Source organism: Acomys minous (assembly GCF_964271855.1).
Source record: "Acomys minous genome assembly, chromosome: 3".
NCBI lineage: Eukaryota > Metazoa > Chordata > Mammalia > Rodentia > Muridae > Acomys > Acomys minous.
Window position 1 is genome coordinate 128,791,380 of NC_140485.1, and position 21,145 is coordinate 128,812,524.

Sequence of the window (21,145 nt, forward strand, 5' to 3'; positions counted from 1 at the left end):
CCACCGGGTCACCGTGACCCTGGGAACGACAGTGACTGACAAGCGCACAGACCAGGAGCTCGCAAGCATCCACTGGTCTGCCAGCGGGAGCCGCCTCCCCAGCGTGGGACGCTGGTGCAGGCGCCCACAGAGGCGGCCTGAAAGCGACATGCACCGCGCAGCCCCTGGACTGCCCCAGCTGGGGAAACTCCTGGGAGGCGCAGCGCGACGGTGACCCGCGCGAGTGCGAGGGGTGTGCCCGGCCCCGCCCGCGCGCCCCTCCCCGCGGTGGCCGCGCATCCAGGGGCGGCGCGGAGCCGAGCCGCTCGCCCAGCCGCCAGTGCCCGCGAGCGCCGCGCCTGCTCAGGGAATCCACTTCGCTGCTAGACGCTTCTCGCTCAGGCTCGCTCTCTCCTCGGCTGCTTCCCATGGCTTTGGCTCTGCAGCCGAAGCCTATGCACTAAGGGAGAAACTTTTCCAGCGGTTTCTTCTCCCCACCCCTTTCCAGGAGAGGATAAAAAGTTCCAAGAACTGGTGCCACCCGTGCCACTTGGGTACTCGCTGGCGAGCTCCAAGTCTCAGCCATGTGCACCAACATAGTTTATGAGTGGCTGAAAGCGTTACAGCTCCCTCAGTACGCCGAGTCCTTCGTGGATAATGGCTACGATGACCTGGAAGTGTGCAAGCAGATCGGAGACCCGGACCTGGACGCCATCGGGGTGCTGGCTCCGTTGCACCGCCGGCGCATCCTGGAGGCTGTGCACCGGTTGCGGGAACAGGACGCGGCCGCCGCCGGCCTTTACTTTACACTCGAACCTCAGCCAGTGCCACCCGCACCGCAGGTGGACGCGGTGCCCCCAGGCCGCCGGGGGGAGCCATGTGGAGGCTCAGCTCAGGGCACTCGTGGGGACCCCCGTGGCCAGGCGAGCGCTCCCCGCAGCAGGGAGCTGGTGAGCTACCCTAAGCTGAAGCTGAAGATCATGATCCGGGATAAACTGGTCCGAGATGGCATCCACCTGAGCAAGCCCCCGTACTCGCGCAAGGTAATGAGGCGCCACCAAGGGCGGCCTTGGGGGCGAGGCGGGAGGGGATCAGGCCTGGTGCTTCTGCCGCGGCTCAGCAGTATAGATGACAAGTGAGAGACATTTGGGGTGTCTGATTCTCTTCTCTATTTTCTGCGTTGTCTGTGTATTCCTTCTGTCCTGGCGTCACTTATAATAGCTGGTCAGTCAGATTCTGCATCTAAACAACTCTGAACTAGGTATATGCTACTAGGTACATGGACAAGGTATATGGCCTCCATCATCAATCAGGTCCTGGTAATGGGTACTTACTTGCTTTTCGTGGACACCGGAAAATCCTAACGCCTCTCTATTAGTGTCTGGCTTTGAAGAATTCCGAGAAGATGAGTCACATCTGCCTTATTTTCAAGCTTTTCCTTTTTCTTTACTTTTTCTGAGTTTTGCGAAACTTCCAAGAAGAATAGGTGACTATTCCCCGAAGGAGCCTGGGAATCCAGGGCCTGCTGGTCTCAGTTCCATGGTCCCGAGAAGTGGACCATAACAAGTGTCTTGGACTGGTGGTGGGGAACTAAACCCAAAACACGAGCCTTTTCACTGGAGACAGGTTCCTAAAGCTTAAGTATTCCAATTGAGGTGCTGAGCAAATGGGGGTAATTTGGCTTTAGAATACGCTTTTGGCGGGGGGGGGGGGTCTGTGGTGTTACTACTTTGACTTAATTGATCCAAAATGAAAGAAACCATTCTTCTAGAAAGTCCAAGTGGACATGTTTGAGATAGGCTAGGAGGAAATGACATTTCAGTGCCCAGAAAGGAAGTCTCACGTGTGAGACCGGGTTACAAGACCTTAGAGCTGCGCTGTGAGGCATGCCGGCATGTAGAGTAAGGTTTGAACGGTTAAGTAGCAGAAAGTGCATCTTCACACCAGAGCGCGTGGTCTCTAGGTCCAAGTGGTTTGCTTTCGGCGTAGCTAAGCGAATTGGTTTGGCTTAGTGTCTGGAGCTGTCCTCCTAGAGAGTGCCAATTTGGCAGAGACGCTGACAGCACAGGTAATGTCTGCAATTGCCTGGACCTGGTAGGGAAGTGAATGTCTTTCAGCCTGTTAGCCTGAAAACAAGAGGGAGAAGCCCAGTTGAAAAGCTGTGGCAGGCAGCAGGCTAGGAGTGTTAACACAGCACCACACCATGGGGGAAAATGCCTGGTTTAAGTGCTGTGTGGGCAGCATCAGCCCTAGAGGTGCTCAGAAGCTACACCTGAAGGTCGGTATCGCCTAATGGAAGCGAGTTCAAGGGTTAGTGCTGCAAAAAGTGGATACAGCAAAAGGAAATAAAGGTTTGATGTTACCCACATGTTATCTTGCAGGTAGCGGAGACAACTGTGAAAATCTGCCTGAGAATGCAAATTGCTTTTATAAGGAGGCTGGGTTAGGAAGGTTTACCTCAAACATGTGTCCCAGCCACCTGCTCTGATGGTACCGTTGATGGGGTGCTGGATTCAGAAATGGGAGGACTGCCATCACATGCCAACCTGGCAACTAGCCTTAAGGATGTTGAGCGTGGTTAGGAGGACCATGGTCAGCAGAACACAAAGTTAAACCAGGTCCAAAGGAACAGGAGGACAGGTTAATGTTTGTCACTCATATACTACAAAGTGAAGGGAGCTTGCACCAAGAGATGTGTGAGTGAGCACATAGAAAGTTTGATTCAAACCCTGGACAAACAGAAGTCAGAGGCAAGCTAGAGCTAGTTTAATCTTCAGGACTACTATCCTGCAAGTCACTGAGGGGTTGGGGAGGCAGGGGCTGGTAATGAGAGTGGATGACGTTAAAAGTAATGCATTTTAGTTCCATTCTTATAGACAGGCCTAAACTCCAAGCTTAGAGCTGGAAAGCGTTTAAAGAGCACATGCAATGTTTGAGCAGAGACTTTGAGCTGTGATTTCTGCTTAGATCAACAAGTAACCCTGCACTGGATTTTCCTGTCTTTCTTTTGGCAGGATCTCTTGTAGCTTAGGAACTCCTTGTATAGCAGAGGCTGGTCTTGAACTCTAGATCTCCTGTCTCTGTCTCTTGAGTGCTGGGATCACAGGTGTGACTACCACACTTAATGACGCCACATTTGTATAAGCCACGCTTGTATAAAAAAAACTCACCTTGTGATACTATTTGTCTTCCATAAAGAACTCTGTCAACTTTATCTAATTAAGCTGCAAATCCTAAACTATCTTCAAACTCAAATTCCTCCTATCTCTGCCTCCCAATGTGCTTGGAGTATAGGCATGCACCACTATGCATAGCTTTCGGGTTTACTTTTAACTAAATATCCCATAACAGTAATGCTTAATATTAAAACTTGTCTGCTTCTACTTTCTATTATTCCTGTTTGTCTATTTGAGACAGGGTTTCGCTGTGTAGCCTTGGCTGTCCTGGAACTAGCTCTTGTAGACCAAACTGGCCTCCAGACAGAGATTCACCTGTGTCTGTCTCCCAAGTGCTGGGATAAAAGGGGAACACTACCACCAGATTTTGCTCTCTAATTTTCCTTCTTTAACTGATAGACAGTCAATGCTGGGTTGGGTTGGGGGTGGGGCAATAATGATCTCATAACCTCCTTTAAGATGCTCCTTCTGAGGAGCTGGAAAATGCCATTGCCAAAAAAAAAAAAAAAAAAAAAAAAAAAAAAAAAAAAAAAGGAGCACATATTGACAAAGGAATTAAAGCATAATTAATGCATATAAAACTAAACACACAACTATGAAGTAGTAAACATGTGTTGCTCCTTTGGACTTTGCTGTTTATATGGGATGGCCTCTTAAGTTTTAGATTTTCAATTGTGTGGCGATCCTGTGGGATGGTCTAATGTATTTTGATGCTAATTACTGCTTGCTGTCTCTGTGACCCACCTTTTGATTAATAAAAAGCCATCCCACCTGGACAGAGCAGAGGAGATAGGTGGGGCTGAGAGTGAGAGTGAGAGAGAGAGAGAGAGAGAGAGAGAGAGAGAGAAATCCTGACAAGAAGAAGAAGAAGAGGAGGAGGAGGAAGAGGAGGAGGAGGAGGAGGAGAGACCACCACGAGGGGGAAGGAGAGAGACTTGAAGGGAAGAGAAGGCTGTCATGTGTTAGATGGAGAAGCACATGGCTGGCATGGATGGGGAATTCGGCCCAGATGAAAAACATTAACAAGTTTGAGATTATAGATAAGAGGTAGCTTGATAGAAGTTATTGGAAGCAGATGGCACGGGATTGAGGCAGGGATCCTATGCCTGCCCCACTATGGAAAATAGTTTAGAGGATTAACATCTACCTTGCCCCAGGTTAACCAAGTCTATTTTAAAATAGAACCAGTGTCAGTGTCTTCATTGATTGCTAGCTGGGCCTGCTGGTAATTTTAAAACAATATGGCAGTTTGTTTTCTGATACAGTTCTTTCTCCCTTTTCTTTAAAATGTGATCACATTCTAGTTCTGACTTTCTTCTGTCCCTTGGCTCTGTCGTGGTCATGATCAGAATGTGCATTGCTCATTATACGGATTTGGACTTCAGCTTAGTAGAGCAGGCTTGCTCTCCCTGGCAGTCACTAGCATGGTCAATCCTTGGGAAAGGTACTGCAGTGAGAACACTGTGTGGTGTGGAGGTGATCATGCCAAGGGTGGTCACGGTGGGGATGGTGAACCTTCTACAGAGGAGTATCAGTTGAGGAATCTTCTCAGGAATGACCTGAAAGGACTGTAGGATGTGACACCAGTAAAACAGCCGAGGTTTCCTTATCAGTGAGCTAAACTACAAGTAAAAAAAAAAAAGTTCTCCTGTTTGTTTGTTTGTTTGTTTGTTTTTCCTTCATACTGGAAAACCAAGATCTTGTGTCTCCTTCAAGTCAGGAGACAGAGATGAGTCTCTCGGCTGCTCGTTTCAGGGTTTTCCATTGCTGTTATTTATACCTACGTGATGGGACATACTTATCTGCAAAAATAGACAAGTATAAATGTATATAACTTTCAGATGCATTTTTGTGTATACAACATTTCCTGTGACCATTTAATTAACAATTGTATTATTTGATAATTCTACAGACATCCTGCCCTCAGAGGTTGTAGGGTCTAGCAGGGAAGACATAAGACAGAATCCACGATAATAACAATGTGTGGTACTGCTTTGATGGAAAGCATAGAATGCCATGAACAGGTGCATGGTAGAAGTGCCTTTGATTCTTCCTGCATTAATTAACACAGTAAATTCTTAAGGCAGTAGTTTTCTTTAACCAGCTAGTTCCCAAAGGACAGACCCAGAGACTATGGTTTATTTTTAAGCTGCAAGCACTATGCTGGGCAGAATCTGAACTACTCTAATCCTACCCTTAAAATCCACAGATAAACCTATACCTTGCCAGTCTGATGACTCCCAGGTGGCTTCTGAACCCTCAGTCTCTTTTTCCAGCCACTTACTCTGCCAGCCTCCTCGGTTGTTCCTCCTACTTCCCTGGCAGTCCTCCCTCCTACTTCCTGTCCTTCTGCCCAACTGATTGGCCAAACAGCTCTTTATTGACAACTGCTACGCCCACTCAAGGCATTCCTCCTCAATGCATGTGACTTTTTTACGTGGAACTGAAAGCATGGGGCACGTTAACAAAGACGTAGGAGGAAGCAGAATTCTGGAAACCACCAGAAGCCATGCTATTTCAAGGCAGAGAAACTGTCCAAGAAGTCAGATTGTAGCCAGATAGGACATTAATCGGGTAGATCTATAGAGTTATTTAACATTTTAATGTATTTATTATGGTCACTCTGTATGTGATATGTGTGTATGAGGGGCCATTGCATATGCCATATGTGAAGATCAGAAAACTGCTTGGTGGAGTTGATCCTCCTCCTCAGCTTTTGAGTTTGAATTTTCATAACTAAATTTGCTCAGTGAAATCCCATACCAACTGCGCCATCTTCTGAATAGACTTCTTTTTTTTTAAATTAATTTATTCTTGTTACATCTCAATGGTTATCCTATCCCTTGTATCCTCCCATTCCCCCCTCCCTCCCATTTTCCCCTTACTCCCCTCCCCTATGACTGTGCCTGAGGGGACTTTCTCCCCCTTTATATGCTCATAGGGTATCAAGTCTCTTGGTAGCCTGCTATCCTTCCTTTATTGCAGTTTTTCCTCTGAAAATATCTTCTTGCTTCCCTACCAGTAGAAGGTATTTGAATTAGTATGGCCTTATTTAATCATGCTATAGAGATGGTAATCATCACTCACACATTAGTATAAATTAAACTAACAAGGTTCCATGTTCATAAGGCTGTGGGGTATACTTGGAGGAGGTAGCCTAAGAGGAAGGGATTTGGAGAGCCAAAGTCACTATGAAGGCTTCTGTGTGTAGAGGGCACAGAATGCTAGAAAGGAAGAGATCTTGGCAGAGACTTGCTGTGTCCTTTGGAATTTTGCCTGGGGTCTTGGCAGAAGCGAACATGACAATAAATATTATTCCTCCCAAGAATTCCTTCTGCCTGTGTGACATTACCAGGACAGATTAGAAGCTGGCAAACTTTACTTTCTCCACTTCTACTAATATTGTCAGTCTAGATCCTTCTAGGCTTTTTTTATTTCAGCCTAGTTGGAACACTGTAGAAAGAAGAGATGGGAAGAAAACAAGAGCCAGTGCTTTCTTCATGCTCTTTGACAGTTTATGATCTGTAGAGTTTTCATGTAAGTGAACCCTCTGCTGTTCACCTGTCCACCTATTGTTCATTTGTTATAGCCACATCTTCCCTTTCTTTCTTTCTTCCTTCCTTATGTCCTTCCTTCCATCCATCCATCCATCCATCCATCCATCTATCCATCCATCCATCCGTTCTTTCTTTAATCTACCTGCTTATCTGCTTTTCTATCCATTGGTCCACTCACTTACCCTTCCTTCTTTCCTTCCATTTAACCAATAGTGAATGCATGCCATGGATTAGTCCCTAGGATTACGATTGCAGTTGTGCTAGACAGACATGATTTTTGCTTGTGTGTGGAAGGCCTAGCCCAGTTCCTGACATATGGCAGTTGTACCATACCAAAGGTCAATGTTGTTTTTTATAAACATTAGATGTCAGAGAATTTTATGCCTGTGTTTATTTCAGTGACAAAACGAATAAACTGTGGCAAAACCAAGAGTAAATCTAATGATGACACTGAAAGGAAAAAGATTGTATCCCTTAAGAGTTACTGAAGAAGGGTCAGGAATTAAAATGCTGGCCCTGTACGCCATTCAGAATAAGACTTCTGAAGTAGGGCCAGGATTAGAGGGCGTAGGTGGGGGGTTCAGGGTGTCTGGTTTAAGAAGGTGCTCATTCCTAAGGTCCAATCAATTCCTTATGAAATGTCAAGTGCGAGTACTTCCCGAGCCACCACTAAGCAGGTGGCTCCTGTCATCTTACACTTTGTAGCCGCTCTAGAGGTAATGTGCCAAGGCAGGTCACCATTGCTTCCCCAAACATCACCAGCATATGGTTTCTGTGACTTATACGGCTTTTGGAATTCCCCAGGGGATAACAGCACTGTCCCTCTGTGGACACTGTAGTGTCATGGTTATGAGCACAGGCTTGGACTAGATGCCAAATTTAAGTTCCAGCTCTGTTCCTTGCTAGGTTACCTTTGGCAGCACTGCGGGGTGGGGGGTGGGGTGGGGTGGGGAAGGCAACAAGAGTGACTGCCTCGTGGGATTGTTAGGTGGACTAGATGAACTCACAGTCCTGAACTTCCAAGATTGAAATTATGTCAGCCTAGAGCTGCCCCAACAGATACCACGCACCGGGTGTTCGGTGTTGAAAACAATGCAAATGTGTTCTCTGCCAGTTCTGGAGGCTCCAAGTTCAAGATTAAGGGAAAAGCAAGACCTTGCTTGAAAATCCTAAGGGCTTGCCGTGTGATTCACCTAACAGGGTCTTGCCAAAGGCTCCAAACAGTTTCTCTTTGTCTGCCCTGAACACCTCGAGGCCCCACCAGCTATACAGGATCATATGGTGTAAGGACTAAGGGACTTGACTGCAGCCTGGACCTGCTGGAGACCTTCTTTTGTTTGGGGACTTCACACCAGCTGCTTCTCAGGGTTGCATCCGAAGAGGCTGGAGTAGCATACCCAGAGAGGAATGTGCTGCTTCCCAAGCGTAGAGAAACACTTGGGGCTTTGAGCACTGGGCCTCTCTCTCGGTTGTGGGAGGAAGCAAGCTGCTATAACATATCTTCCTAGTCGGAAATACTGTCCCATTATGCACCACCCCAAACTCCTGGACACCTGAACATTTCCTGAGGCATAGGCCTTCTGCTTTTTTTTTTTTTTTTTTTTTTTTTTGGTCCCATTTGTTTTCCACCTTCTGATCAGCAAATGCATGACCAGCAGGTCGGCTGTAATTGCTTCATCTTTCTCACTTGCCCAAGCCATCAATGGCCCAGACCAATGTGAGGTGTTATGGAGGAGATAAGTGACCTAGATCCCTGTGGAATAAATAGAAATATAGAGATATATATGGAGATGTGTGTGTGTGTATGTGTGTGTGTGAATTTTAATGAATAAGAATCAACAGACAACAATATACCCACACCAGGACAGCTCTTGTTATAATCAGAAGATGCAAACAGTATCTGCTCATTTTTGAGTTGATCCAACCACATTCCCATTTAATATACAACATACCCTTTAGTCAGCCAGGAGCTTCCCATGTGTTAGATGGTTCAGGAAGGCAATGGTAGCCTCTGTGACCACAGAATCCTTGAATAGAAAAGAGAATTTCATGGACTGTTAGAGACATTCATCACATTAGTTGAGAAAAACTTATCTTTGAGAAAAGTCATTCTCGTAAATCTCTAATTCACAAATTACTTAAAGGCATCAAAATCTGAGACTGATTGCACTTCAGTGGCAGGTGATTGTCTTTTCTTTCAGTGCTGATTCTGGCTGCCGAGTTAAATGCAGTAGGGTAGTGGATCTGCTGCGGGACTGTGATGTTATGATTTCTGCTCTGATTAAGGTGTAGTTTTATAGTCACAGCTGGGCTAGTCACTTGTCTGAGACTTTGGTTGCAAACCACCTGTCTGGTTGCTATTCAAGGCTGTGGAATTGAGAAATTCAGGTGTCAATTCATTCAGCATAGTTGTGATTTGCTTTCTGTTGTCTGGGTAAAGCTAAACCAAGTATGTGTGTGTGTGTGTGTGTGTGTGTGTGTGTGTGTGTGTGTGTGTGTATTTTCTTCCAGAGAACCCAGGAAGAAACACAGAGTCTTGGAAATCTAGATTATAAATCATGGGCTTTGATCTGTCAGTTAGGAGAGAGGTTAAATTTTTATAACAATAAGAAACATGTCTTTAGTGTGGACTCATGTTTGCCAATATGAAAAGTTTCATGAAGAATTTGCAACCTACGACAGTCAGCTCCATGGTATTTCCAAATAAAACAGCTCTAGTACTAATCTCTGCCGATAGATAGCTATGGTAAAGGTGTCAGTGGTGCACAGGGGAGGACTGAGGTAGACCACAGAGACACCCATCAGCCTGTTCTGCACTCCATAGAGTACTCAGCATTCAGATGGTGCCATGGCTTGGCATTTGCTTGTCTTTACATTCTTACAAATCCCATCCTGGTGATTCCAAGTCAAGTCCCAACAGCATTCAACCCCTTCTTCCGTCACCTGAGTCAGGAAAAATGATGCTAAAGGCAAGGGTACATAATCAAGGGTGCCTTATGACGAAACAAGATTTATGTCTGCTCTTAGGTAATAAGGCATGTTATAATTTGATTTTTTTTCTGATGTTGCATGATGAAGATTAGAGTTGGCTATTAAGACAGCCAAATGTTATCCTGGGGTATTTGGAAGAGCACTTTCTGAAGCGAAGGACAGTGCACTAGAAACTATGGTGTTTGTAGCTTCTTGAGCTCTTGGCCTGGATAGATTTCAAAGTAACATATTCCTTGGCTGAAGCAAACTTCTTATTACCACTTCTGGTATTGAGGTGAAATGATTTTTATCAGTTCTTTCCTAAGTTTTATGAAATGTTGCTATTTAAATTGAACTCTGATTTGGGCTTGGGGAGAAGTAGGAGAGGAAATAAGACAATATTTGTTTTTAGTCAATATAAAAACTATTAAAGACCAGTGACTGTGGAACATGCCAAGAGGCATTAAGCATACAATTTGTCTTCCATAAAGACTAAGTGACAGCTAATAGTTTAAAGAGATCTCATTACCACTTCTAATTGAAATAAATGGTCTGAAGACCTCTAAAAATCTTACTGTTACATTTCTATAGTGTTACTGTATAAACTAAATAAGACCTACTTCATACAGAATGAGTCAGAAAGACAAGAAAAATAATTGGTATGTATTCTCCACTGACCAAACTCATAATGAGCAGAGGTGACAAGTTCTAAGATGTTTTTCCTCCAAGAACACAGTAAGACTGAAGATGCAGCTACCATGTTTGACATCAAGTACATCATTATTCAAAATCTAATGTCTATCTGACAAATTATTTTAAGTAAGTGTCATGTAATAATTCACTATTGTTTCATTCATTTCTTACTTTTAAAAAACAATTAATAATTAAAATAAAGTAATATACTTTTAAAGTGTTCAAATTTAATGGAAACATGTCATCTATTAAATAGAATTTTCACCTAAATATTTCATATCTGTACTTTAAATTCTGCTTTACTCTTTAAAAAGTTTAATGCATAAACTCCAAGTGGTCACATAGGAATAATAGAGTTGAATCGACCCATGTGTTATTGTTTTGCTTTTACACATCGTGATGCTATTGCTGTTTGTTTTGGATTGGCTGCTTTTCTCGGGAATATGTGGTGCTGTGATGCAGGTGTCGCATCCCAAGTTTATTACCATCAAAGGACACTTGGAGCCGCTTCTGTTAAGTGTGGGGTCTGTATTGCCTTAATCCATATAGACCACAACTTTTACCAAAGACAGAGGCTAAGAACTGTGACCTTGAGGCTTAGGCAGACTCTTGAAGCTCAGCATGTGTTCCCTGGACCCTGCCCCTTCAAAATACCTTATCACTGACATTGTTGAGAATTATTGATAGGGCATGTGCTTTTGCATGTAAGGGTCTATGTGTTTGAATGTGGTAGTATATGTCTGTGTGATGTAAGCATACATGTGTGTGCCTATGAAAGCCAGAGGAGGCCTACAGGTGTCTTGTTCTGCTCTCTCGGTTCTACTTTCCTTTGAGGCAATGTTTCTTAAGGAACCCAGAGCTAGGCTGGTGGCAGACACTCCCCAGTCCCCCCCCCCCCGCCCCCGTCTCCATCCAGTCTCCCCCCTCCCCCCCATCATCCTCCCAGTATGAAACCATGCTTGGCTTTTTTTTTTTTCAGGAGTGCCAGAGAGCTGAATTCAGGCCCTTGTTTTTTTTTTTTCCTCCTTTATTAATTTATTCTTGTTACATCTCAATGGTTATCCCCTCCCTTGTATCCTCCCATTCTTCTCTCCCTCCCATTCTTCCCTCCCTCCCATTTTCCCCTTATTCCCCTCCCCTATGACTGTTCCTGAGGGGGATTACCCCCCCCTGTATATGCTCATAGGGTATCAAGTCTCTTCTTGGTAGCCTGCTGCCCTTCCTCTGAGTGCCACCAGGTCTCCTGCAGTAAGCGCGGTTACCCACTGAGCCACCTCTTGTTGGCCAGAGGAAATCCATTTTGTCCTTAATGGCACCTACAGGCATCAACTGAGATATTCTCATCTCTGTTAGTGTGAAATACAAAATCTTGATGATTTTAGAAGAATTATTTCTGTTGACAATGATGCCCATATCCATCTCATAGACTTTCAGCAGTAGCTCAATGATATAATGTATGTGAGGCTACTTTGTAAATATTAATGAGCTTTACAGATTTAAGATGTTCTTATTGTCAGTGTAAATCATTATGCTCCCAGAAATTTGTTTTTAAATGTTGGAGAGTAGAGCCACTGTATTGAAGGCATTTGCAGAACAAAGAAGTGGATCAAGAGAAACTGTAAATAGCCTATACTAAAATTTCTCGCATGATGCTGCATGAAAAAATTTTAATTTCATGTTTAAAACCATGTATGTTTAAGAACACCTGGTCTGTATAAATACGCAAAGCTGAGCCGATGTCAACAAGCAGCAGGTGAAAACTAATTTAACTTAGCGTCGTGAAGACCCAGTTGACAAGACTGAACATACTTAGTGTGTACAGTGTGACATTTTCATATATGAGTTCATTGAGAAAGGATTCAGCCAAGTTAGTTTACTCACCAACTCACTTATCATGTTGTCTTCGTTATAAAAGCATTGAAGACCTAATCTCCTGGCAATTATTACATGTTAAAAACATTAATATTAACTCTAGTTCCTGCCCTGCACAGTAGATCTCCACAATGTGTCCTAATTGGGACCTCATACCCTTTAACCAATATGTCCCCAGCTATGGCCCCCTTCAGAAGTGGTTTTACTGCTGAGTCAGGTTATGTCTCAAGCCGGTCATTCTTGTCCTCAGCGTTCTCTTTTCTGTGGTGAAAGCTATGCATATGGCTACTGGTTTTTATAATCTTTATTGTTTGAAACTGTCAGTTTCCAATGCTTGAAGTTGCATTTCCTTAATTACAGATCATACTGCTTTGTGTTTGTGGTTTCCTTAAAATTACAATTGTGTATATCTTGTTCAGAACACGTTCTTCCTCCTGTTTTTTTTTTTTTTTTTTCCTATTCAGGTTGTTTTGCCAGAACTTTCTATGCATTAAGGGCATTAATCTTGTTTTAATAGAAGTTGCAAAGATTTTTTTTCCGAACTTAAGTATATGTTTAGTTTAAAATTTTATGGATTTTTTTTATGCTCGTAGATTTAAATTTCTTATGTGCTATACATTAGCCATAAATTTTAAGCTGTTTCTTCTAAGCTAGAGGAATACAGATGGTAAATAGTCAAACAGAGTGGAGTTAAGATGTTATTCTTTATTTATTTAGAGGAGTGGTTTCATCTCACTGAACCTCGTTCATAAAATGGCTATAATATCACCCACCTCTCAAGCTTCTGTGATGAATGAATGAGATAATACTATGTATGGTATCTAATGTAATGGTCATTCAAAGCGACTGGTTAATATTTAATAGTGTGTATAATTTATTAGTTGTAGGTTATTCTAAACCTAAAGGTCATATTTGCACGTATTTAGCTCTTTGCCATTCTGTTGAGAAAAGATCATTCCTTCATAGTGAAAATTAATTTAAAAAAATGTTAAACTCTAACAAGAACATCAACTTGTTGGCTAGGATGTTCCATGACATAGTGTAGCTCTCAGAAGCCTTAAATGGGGAGAATACAAGTTGAAGCACAGCCTGGGCTGCGTAGTGAGGTCCAAGCTAGCCGCAGAAACATAGTAAGACCAGTCCCAACCCAAAGTACCCATTGAAACCCAACTTGGGAGTTGGAAGCAGAAGGATCATGAGTTCAAAGTCAGTCTAGCCACATAGAGTGCTTTAGGCCACCCTGGGTACCAGAGACCCTGTCTCAAAGAAAAACAAACAAACAAACAAACAACAACAACAACAAAAAAAAACCCAGAGAAGAATTTCCCAAACCCAAACCAAACCAAACCAAAAATCAAACTAATAACTGTTGAAACTATTGTCTCATTGATTTTTCATTTGCCTTATATACTTTCCTTTACATGGGTAAGAAGAACCAGTCTTAAGTTTTGTGATTGTTTTTATCCTTATAAAACCCGTTCAAGTCCGTTGTTGGTTAATATGCATAAAATTCCTTTTTAAATTTTTCTTTAAAAATTAATCACCTAATTTGTCTGAGTTTTATTTTAGTTCATAATATAATATGCTAATACTATTCATAATTATGTTAGATGCATCACTGTCTTCCCTAGTTACTGAAATTGCATTTCTCATTTGTTTCTAGCGTTATTGCATTGGCCTCAGTTTATAAGACGCACACAAATAATAAATGTAGAAAACAAATTAAAAATACCTAAGGTTTTTTTCCTTATTGAGCTCCGAGGTGAGGAAGTATTGACCTAACAGACTTCCAAATATGGAAGCAGTCTTACATAGCTTTATGAGTAATGATAAAGCGTCTTTTGAAGCAACAGGAGTGGGAGATAAAGAATTAATAAGAATCTTGTTATCTAATCCTTATCACATTTTTTCTATTGTCTTTTATTTTGTGAGCAATGTTTGGCACCCACCTTTAATCGTTTGACATCTTCAACAATTATTGCCTTGATGTTGTTATATTTGGCTTTATGAGAGTAGTTTTTTAAATAGTATTTAGGGGGTATAGATTATAATTAACTATTCTTTGCTTCCACAGCAACCTTGTTTTGAACCAAAAGCAGAGACTCTGGTGGGAAGCAGTGGATATCTTTTCATAGCAATGAAGGAATTTTTTTTTCTTTTTGCTCTGTGTAGCTAAGGAAATTCTCCCAGGCTCTGAAATATATGCTCCCTCTCCTCTCATTCATACACTCTGCCCTTCTGCTCCCATGTTCTGCCCTTCTCCCGCTCCCATTCAACTCCCAAGCCTTTTAGTGGAAGGTACAGGCTGGGGCTTCTTGCCAGATGCTCTGTCAAATTGAAAACCCTTCTACGAAAAATTGAAGTGGCATTCATTTTAATTTAAATATTTGGCTTTGCATAACGGCAACAGTTCAGTGTGTAACAAAGGTAAAATTGGAAAACCCTACAAGAAATACCAATTTAACAAACCTCAATTCACATTTAAACTTTCACCGAAAGGTCAAATGGATGGATATTTTTAAAAATAAATTTTTTAAAAAGCCAGTGAAGCAAGGATTAAAAATGGAGCCTCGCAAGAGTGTGTTTGTGGAGAAGATGTGTAAATCAGGTGCCAAAGTCAGCTGAGTTTGCAAAAATGGATACACCCAACACTCCCCAAGCTCACCATCAGTCACACAATAAAGATATAGCCACTTTAGAGGACCCATGTATCAACACAGACTGTAACCCTGCTGTATTATGAAGCACTCCTCAGGGAAGCTGTTGATTGACAAAAATAGTACTGCTTTAAGTAGTAGCAATATTTTCATGGCCAGAAAGTAATAAAGCTACGGATGAGCTCCGTGAAGGGAAGGTGTTTGACATAAGACACCCCCAGAGCAGTTCTTGGGACGTGTTTCCTACAGGATTAGGTTTAGGTGGGAAGTAGCTCCAACTAATGTGGAAGCTGATAATTTGATAAGTTGCTAATTACATCCAAGACCCTGTCATCTGAAGGCATCTGAAGAGAGAATAGAATTAATCGCCACCTGGGATGACAGTTGCACTGTATCACCACTTGCTTAGGTTTGTGCACTAAGGAAACAAGTCAGGAGATGCCTCTTGCATCCATTATACATTAGAATGGAGCCAGAGGGTATGCAAAGTAATTTACTCTCGGAGACCTACTTCATTACAGAGCGGTGGTGGAGAGTTACCAGTACATTGGCTATGCTCACGCTCGGTTTTATTGCCATGTCATCTTAAATCAAGAGTTTTTACTGCTGCTTTTGGCATAGCAATTTGGGCCAGAGCTAGAGCTTGGTTAATGGGATCCTTGACTGGATACAATATCCTGGAAATGTGGTGAATTGAATTTTCTATCTTCTGATCACCTATTATTAAAACATGGTGCGTATGTCACCCCTGAACTGCTTGTGCCATATTAGGCTTGTTTTCTGACAAAAAGTGTGTAACCAGGACCAGAAATGTAGTTCAGTTGGTAGAATACTTGTCTAGTAAGCCAAAAGTCCTAGATTTTATCCCCAGCATCTTGTTTTGGGGCATGCCTTATAGTCCAATATTTGGGAGGTAGAGACAGGAGAATTCGGAGTTCACCATTATCCTTAGCTGTGTAACAAGTTCAAGGCTAATTTGACCCTGTGTCCAACAATGAAACAAAACAACAAAAATTATGATATCTTTGGTCACCACAACAAAGCTGGTTTGAGAACCTTATGCTAAATTGTATTTTAAAAGATTTTGCATGGAAGGGAGAGGATAGTGGTATTATTTGAAAGAAGGCAGAAAGAAAAGCAAGAGCTTGCCATCTGACTAAGGTGTTCTCTGAAGACGCCTCACTGGGATGGGATGTAGTAATCGGGATAATTAGACTTATTCTTCATGGGACCATACGTTCATCAGTTATGGACACGTTTGGTTTTCCTCCTCGTATCTGGAGGGGAAGTCTAAGTTTGTACTCCTTTCCTCCCTTACCTCATGAATTTGGAAAAAGAAGATGCTACTTTCAATTCCCACCTGATCTGCTTTGTGACTCAGGTTTGCACAAGTGAGAGGGTGGATAGGGGTCCGCCGGATCATAACTGTAGTGTGAGTGTAGCTGATGTGACTCAGGGAAGAGCTGTCTTATTTAGATATCATGACAAGCCTCTGAGGCAGAGCTTATTTTGGTTGTTTTTATTTCATAGATGAGGGTTTGAGTGTTTGAGTGGATTATGCAATAGTCATACAATTAGCAACTTTCGCTTGAAAACCAGATGTACTGACACCAGTGCCCGTGGCTGCAATTCTGCCTAAAAACATTGTATTGTGGGATTTGACAGTGGTCTCTGCCTATTGAGGCATGGGAAAGGAAGTAGATATAGCCTATAAATTTTAAGGTTTTTAGTAAAGCCTAGTAGTATACTAAGTACTCTAAATGATATAATAGAGTGAACCCATCTTTTTTAAAAATATTTTTTATTAGTTTATCCATATTACATCTCAACTGTTATCCCATCCCTTGTATCCTCCCATTCCTCCCTCCCTCCCATTTTCCCTTACTCCCCTCCCCTATGACTGTGACTGAGGGGGACTTCCTCCCCCTGTATATGCTCATAGGGTATCAAGTCTCTTGAACCCATGTTTTATATTTGACTTAGAAAATAATTCTTTCATTTGCTCAAATGTGTTTTTAACTACGATAGATAACAGGAAAAATAATAGCTTGTAAGTCAAATCATAGCATTTGACATGGAAAATTCCTCTTAAACTTGGGTATCCATGATTTTGTTACATGTTCTCTTATAATCTGAAGAGTTAGTCCTCACTGTCTAACTATGGCTGTGACTGTGTTACCCACAGAACAAAGCATTATCAATCTTAGCAAAGCTCAGGACTGAGGGAGTTCTAGCCATACCAACAACTGCTAAATCTAGGCTTTTCTCTGTTAGTTGATGATCCGCTCTTAAGATCCAAGGCTCTCCTTCCTTTTGATAATACAGAGAATAGTATGAAGGCAGCAGCCATTTAATCAAACTGTTCTTTTTGTAGGCCAATCCTAGACATTAACTGGGCTGCTGTTATAACCTGCCATATAGTTTTGAGTACCCAGTAAGGCTGTTTGGCATACAGAGTACAATTTGGAAACAGTTGATAGTCATTTTGATGGAGAAATTAGCTGGTGGGTAGTTTACTTATAGGATCCAAATCCCAACAATTAAGTAAACAATAAAATAGAAGCATAGTGCAAATTATCCAGCCTGGTTTTATGAGGACTGGACATCTACAAGCGAATTGTCCTTCTGTCCTGATCCTATGGGTAGCTTCACTGTTGATATAAGCAAGGTCTCTCAGCAATAATCATTTTGAAAAATATATTTTGGCATGTATGTTTTTATTTATCTCCATTAAGATATACATAAACTTTTCTAATAAGCAGCTAATTTATATAATCATGTCTTTGAATAATCTTGAGAGAGTAAATATTTGAAACTCCACCAGAATCTCTTAGGAACATGGAAAGGAGACTCCCTTCTCAGCTTTGTGTAATGGAGATTTAAGCTGTACCAAATTCCTAGTTTTAATATTAAATAGCTCTGATGAGCATTGGCCTGAATTTTATCTGTGAAATCATGTATTTTAAATGGAAATAAATCTAGGCTAACATCATAGTTTTGACCTTAGTCCCTCAACTGGGGGACTCCCAGTAACCACATTGGTCTCAAGTAGGTGATCTTCACTGTCCTTTCTGTTCTTTCTTATGATCTCAGCCCTGTACAAACCTACTTAAAGGCACTCCTCCTTCTGCCCTACCTCCATTAATTGTAGGCACTAGATCTTGGTACAGACCCAGGATCCTACTAACCCTTTCAACCCTGTTTCTCCAGACATGATTCGCAGCCTACTTTCAGGAGCCCCTCCTCCCAACACTTCACTGCCTGAGGAACCTCTCCTTTTGGTATGGACCAGATTTCCCTAGCTCTTTCCACTAGTCCATTTCTCCTAGTTCATCTCATCTCTAGCCTTCTCTGTCACCATTAACCTGCAGAAGCACTCTATAGCTGCCACACTTGCTAAGATCCCAAGGGAACATCAGCAACCAAAGACCTGAATACTCATCCAACAAAGGCAAGACCAGAGATTAACACCTAGAGACACGTCATTCATGTTAACTCTAGATGCCTAGACCCCCCAAGGCAAAACCACAAAGATGAACTTCCAGGACAATGTGCCTCCATCAGAACCCAGGAACCTTAACTGCAGTATGCCAAGAGAAGTGCAACATAGCCAAAGTGCAAGACAAGGGCTTCAAAATCACAGTTCTGAATATGTTCACAAATGTTAAACAGATATGAATAAATCACTTAATGAAGACTGTAAAGAAAACACAAAGAAATAGTTGAATAAAACAATGAAGACAGTTTAAGATATGAAGCTAGAAGTAGAATCTCCAAAGCTGAAATAAAGCTAAAAATAAAAAATTTTAGGAAGCAAATGAAAACCTCGGAGCTAAGCCTCACCAACAGAGTACAAGACACAGACATGAGAATCTCAGGCACTGAAGTCAAGGTAGAAGAAATGGAAACTTCAGTAAAAGAAAATGATAAATCTAAGGAAAAAAACATTCATACAAAAAGCACCTAGGAAATCTGGGACATTATGAAAAGACTGATGCTGTGAACATTAGGAAGAGAGAAAGGAGAAGAAACTCAAAAGTGGTTTAATTTTTTAAAACAAAATCACAGAAGAAAGTTTCCCCAACTTAAAAAAGGAGCTGTCTACCAAGTAGCTATAAGTAGTGTACAAAACACCAAATAGACAGGACCAGAAAGGAAATCCCCATGACACATAATAATCAAAACAGTATCCATACAGAACAAAGAAAGGACATTAAAAGCTGCAAGGGAAAAAGACCAAGTAACTATAAAGGCAGGTCCATTAGAATAACATTTGGGTTTTATTCTCAGTGGACATTCTGGAAGCCAGAAGGGCCTGGATGGATGTTCCACAAACTCTAAGAGACCACTGATGGCAACCTGGATTACTATATCCAGCAAAACTATTGATGGAAAAAGTAAAGCAATCTATGATAAAACCAAACAAGCAATATCTATCAACCAATCCAGTTCTATAGAAGGCACTAGAAGGAAAACTTCAATCTGAAGAGGTTAACCTCATTCAAGAACACATAAGGACTAAATAGTACCAGAATAGTCCATCAACATGGCGGAAGGGAGACTCACATAGTAACAACAAGATAATAGGGATCAGTAAAAAACTGCTCAGTAGTAACAGCCCCAATTTCTCAATAAAAAGACACAGACTAACAGAATGGATTAAAAAATGGGATCCACCTTTCTGCTGTTTTCAAGAAATATACCTCACCATCAAAGATAGAAATCACCTTAGGATAAGAGGATAGGAAAAGGTATTCCAAGCAAATGAACCCAAGAAGCTAGAAAGTGTAGCCATTTTAAGATCTGACAAAATAGACTTCAAGCTAAAATTAATCAGAAGCGATGTGGAAGGATACTACATACTTATAAAAAACAAACAAACTAACAAAGCAAAATAAATTCTACACATGTAAGCACCAAACACAATACTACTCAAATTCATAAAAGAAATACTATTACAGCTAAAATTACATACTGAGCTTCACATAGTGAAAATGAGTGACTTCAGCACCCAACTGTTGTCAAGAGACAGGTTACCCAGACAAAAACTAAATAGGTAAATGCTGGAGTTAAATGATGCCATAAATCTAATGGACTTAGCAGATATTTACAGAACACTGCAGAAAAGAATATACTTTCTTCTTAGCAGCGCAGAAAACTTTCTACAGAATCAAAATAAAGCAACTCTCAACAGATACATCCAGATTATACCTGGATATCAACAACAAAAAGTATACAAACTCATGGGAAATGAACAACTCACTACTGAATGTAGCTAGGATAAATTTGAATTTCTGCTCCTCCCACCTCTTTTTCCCAAATGTTGGGATCTGGGGATTGATCCATGGACGTTGTGTATGCTAAATAAGCATTCTACTAACCTAGTTATATCTTCAAAAATGTCCTTATTTTACCTTAAATCTAAGAGTATGCATGTATCAACCAAGGATGGACTACAGGAACCCAGAGAGATTATGTCCTGCCTAAGAAAGGTAGTGGCATACTCTTTGTATGTGGCTATATAAACAAATCCTGAATCAAACACTGCCAATAATAGCCAGTAGAAGAAATAAGCATATTTAATAAATAGATAATAGTTTATATCAAGCTTGGCTATTCTTTTCAAGTTATGTTTTATATTCAATCAAAAATTATGAGATAGAAAATAGGAAGACTTGAGTTACAAAGAAAAGGGTCAATATAACTACACCTGGAAGTGGTCAAGAAGTTGGAATTATCAGACACAAATTTAAAAATGTCAGCTACATATAAAAATGGAAGATGCTAGTTTAAAATGTCAATAATTATATAAACCAGGCACAGTGACATACAATTCTGCACAGCATCTTCATAATTTCTCTGTGATTCTAAATGTCAAAAATATATAGTTTAATGAAACTTATGTTGTTAAGGAATCTATTTTAAATGAAACATGAAAATAAAGTTCATGTCCAAGGCTAGGAAGAAGTATTTTTAAATCACATATATCACAAATGATTGATAGTTAGACAGTGCAAAGAATTCATACAATACACTAGTAAGACAAACAACAAAAATGGACAAATACACAGCTAGAGAGATGACTCAGCTGTTAGGACCAATTGTTGCTCTTGCAGAGGACCCCGGTTCAGTTTCCAGGACCCATATGGTGGATCACAACCATCTATAATTCCAGTTCCCGGGGAATCTCATGCCCTTTTCTATCCTTTTCAGGAAATGTGCACATGTGGTACACATACAT

At 41.4% G+C, this 21,145-nt stretch overlaps 1 protein-coding gene across 6 annotated transcripts in view; it reads left to right on the forward strand.

The window, feature by feature from the left end:
* Positions 1-264: 264 nt before the first annotated feature.
* The window catches only part of SAMD5 (sterile alpha motif domain containing 5), a 400,358-nt gene continuing 379,477 nt past the window's right edge, over positions 265-21,145 (forward strand). Inside the window, exon 1 of one of the 6 annotated variants that reach the window (XM_084777518.1) lies at positions 265-1,022. In XM_084777518.1, the coding sequence (XP_084633644.1) occupies positions 564-1,022 (459 nt within the window). In that variant the 5' untranslated portion in view covers positions 265-563. The remainder of the gene's footprint in view (positions 1,023-21,145) is intronic. The other 5 variants (XM_084777517.1, XM_084777520.1, XM_084777521.1 and 2 more) reach the window with 5 other exon arrangements.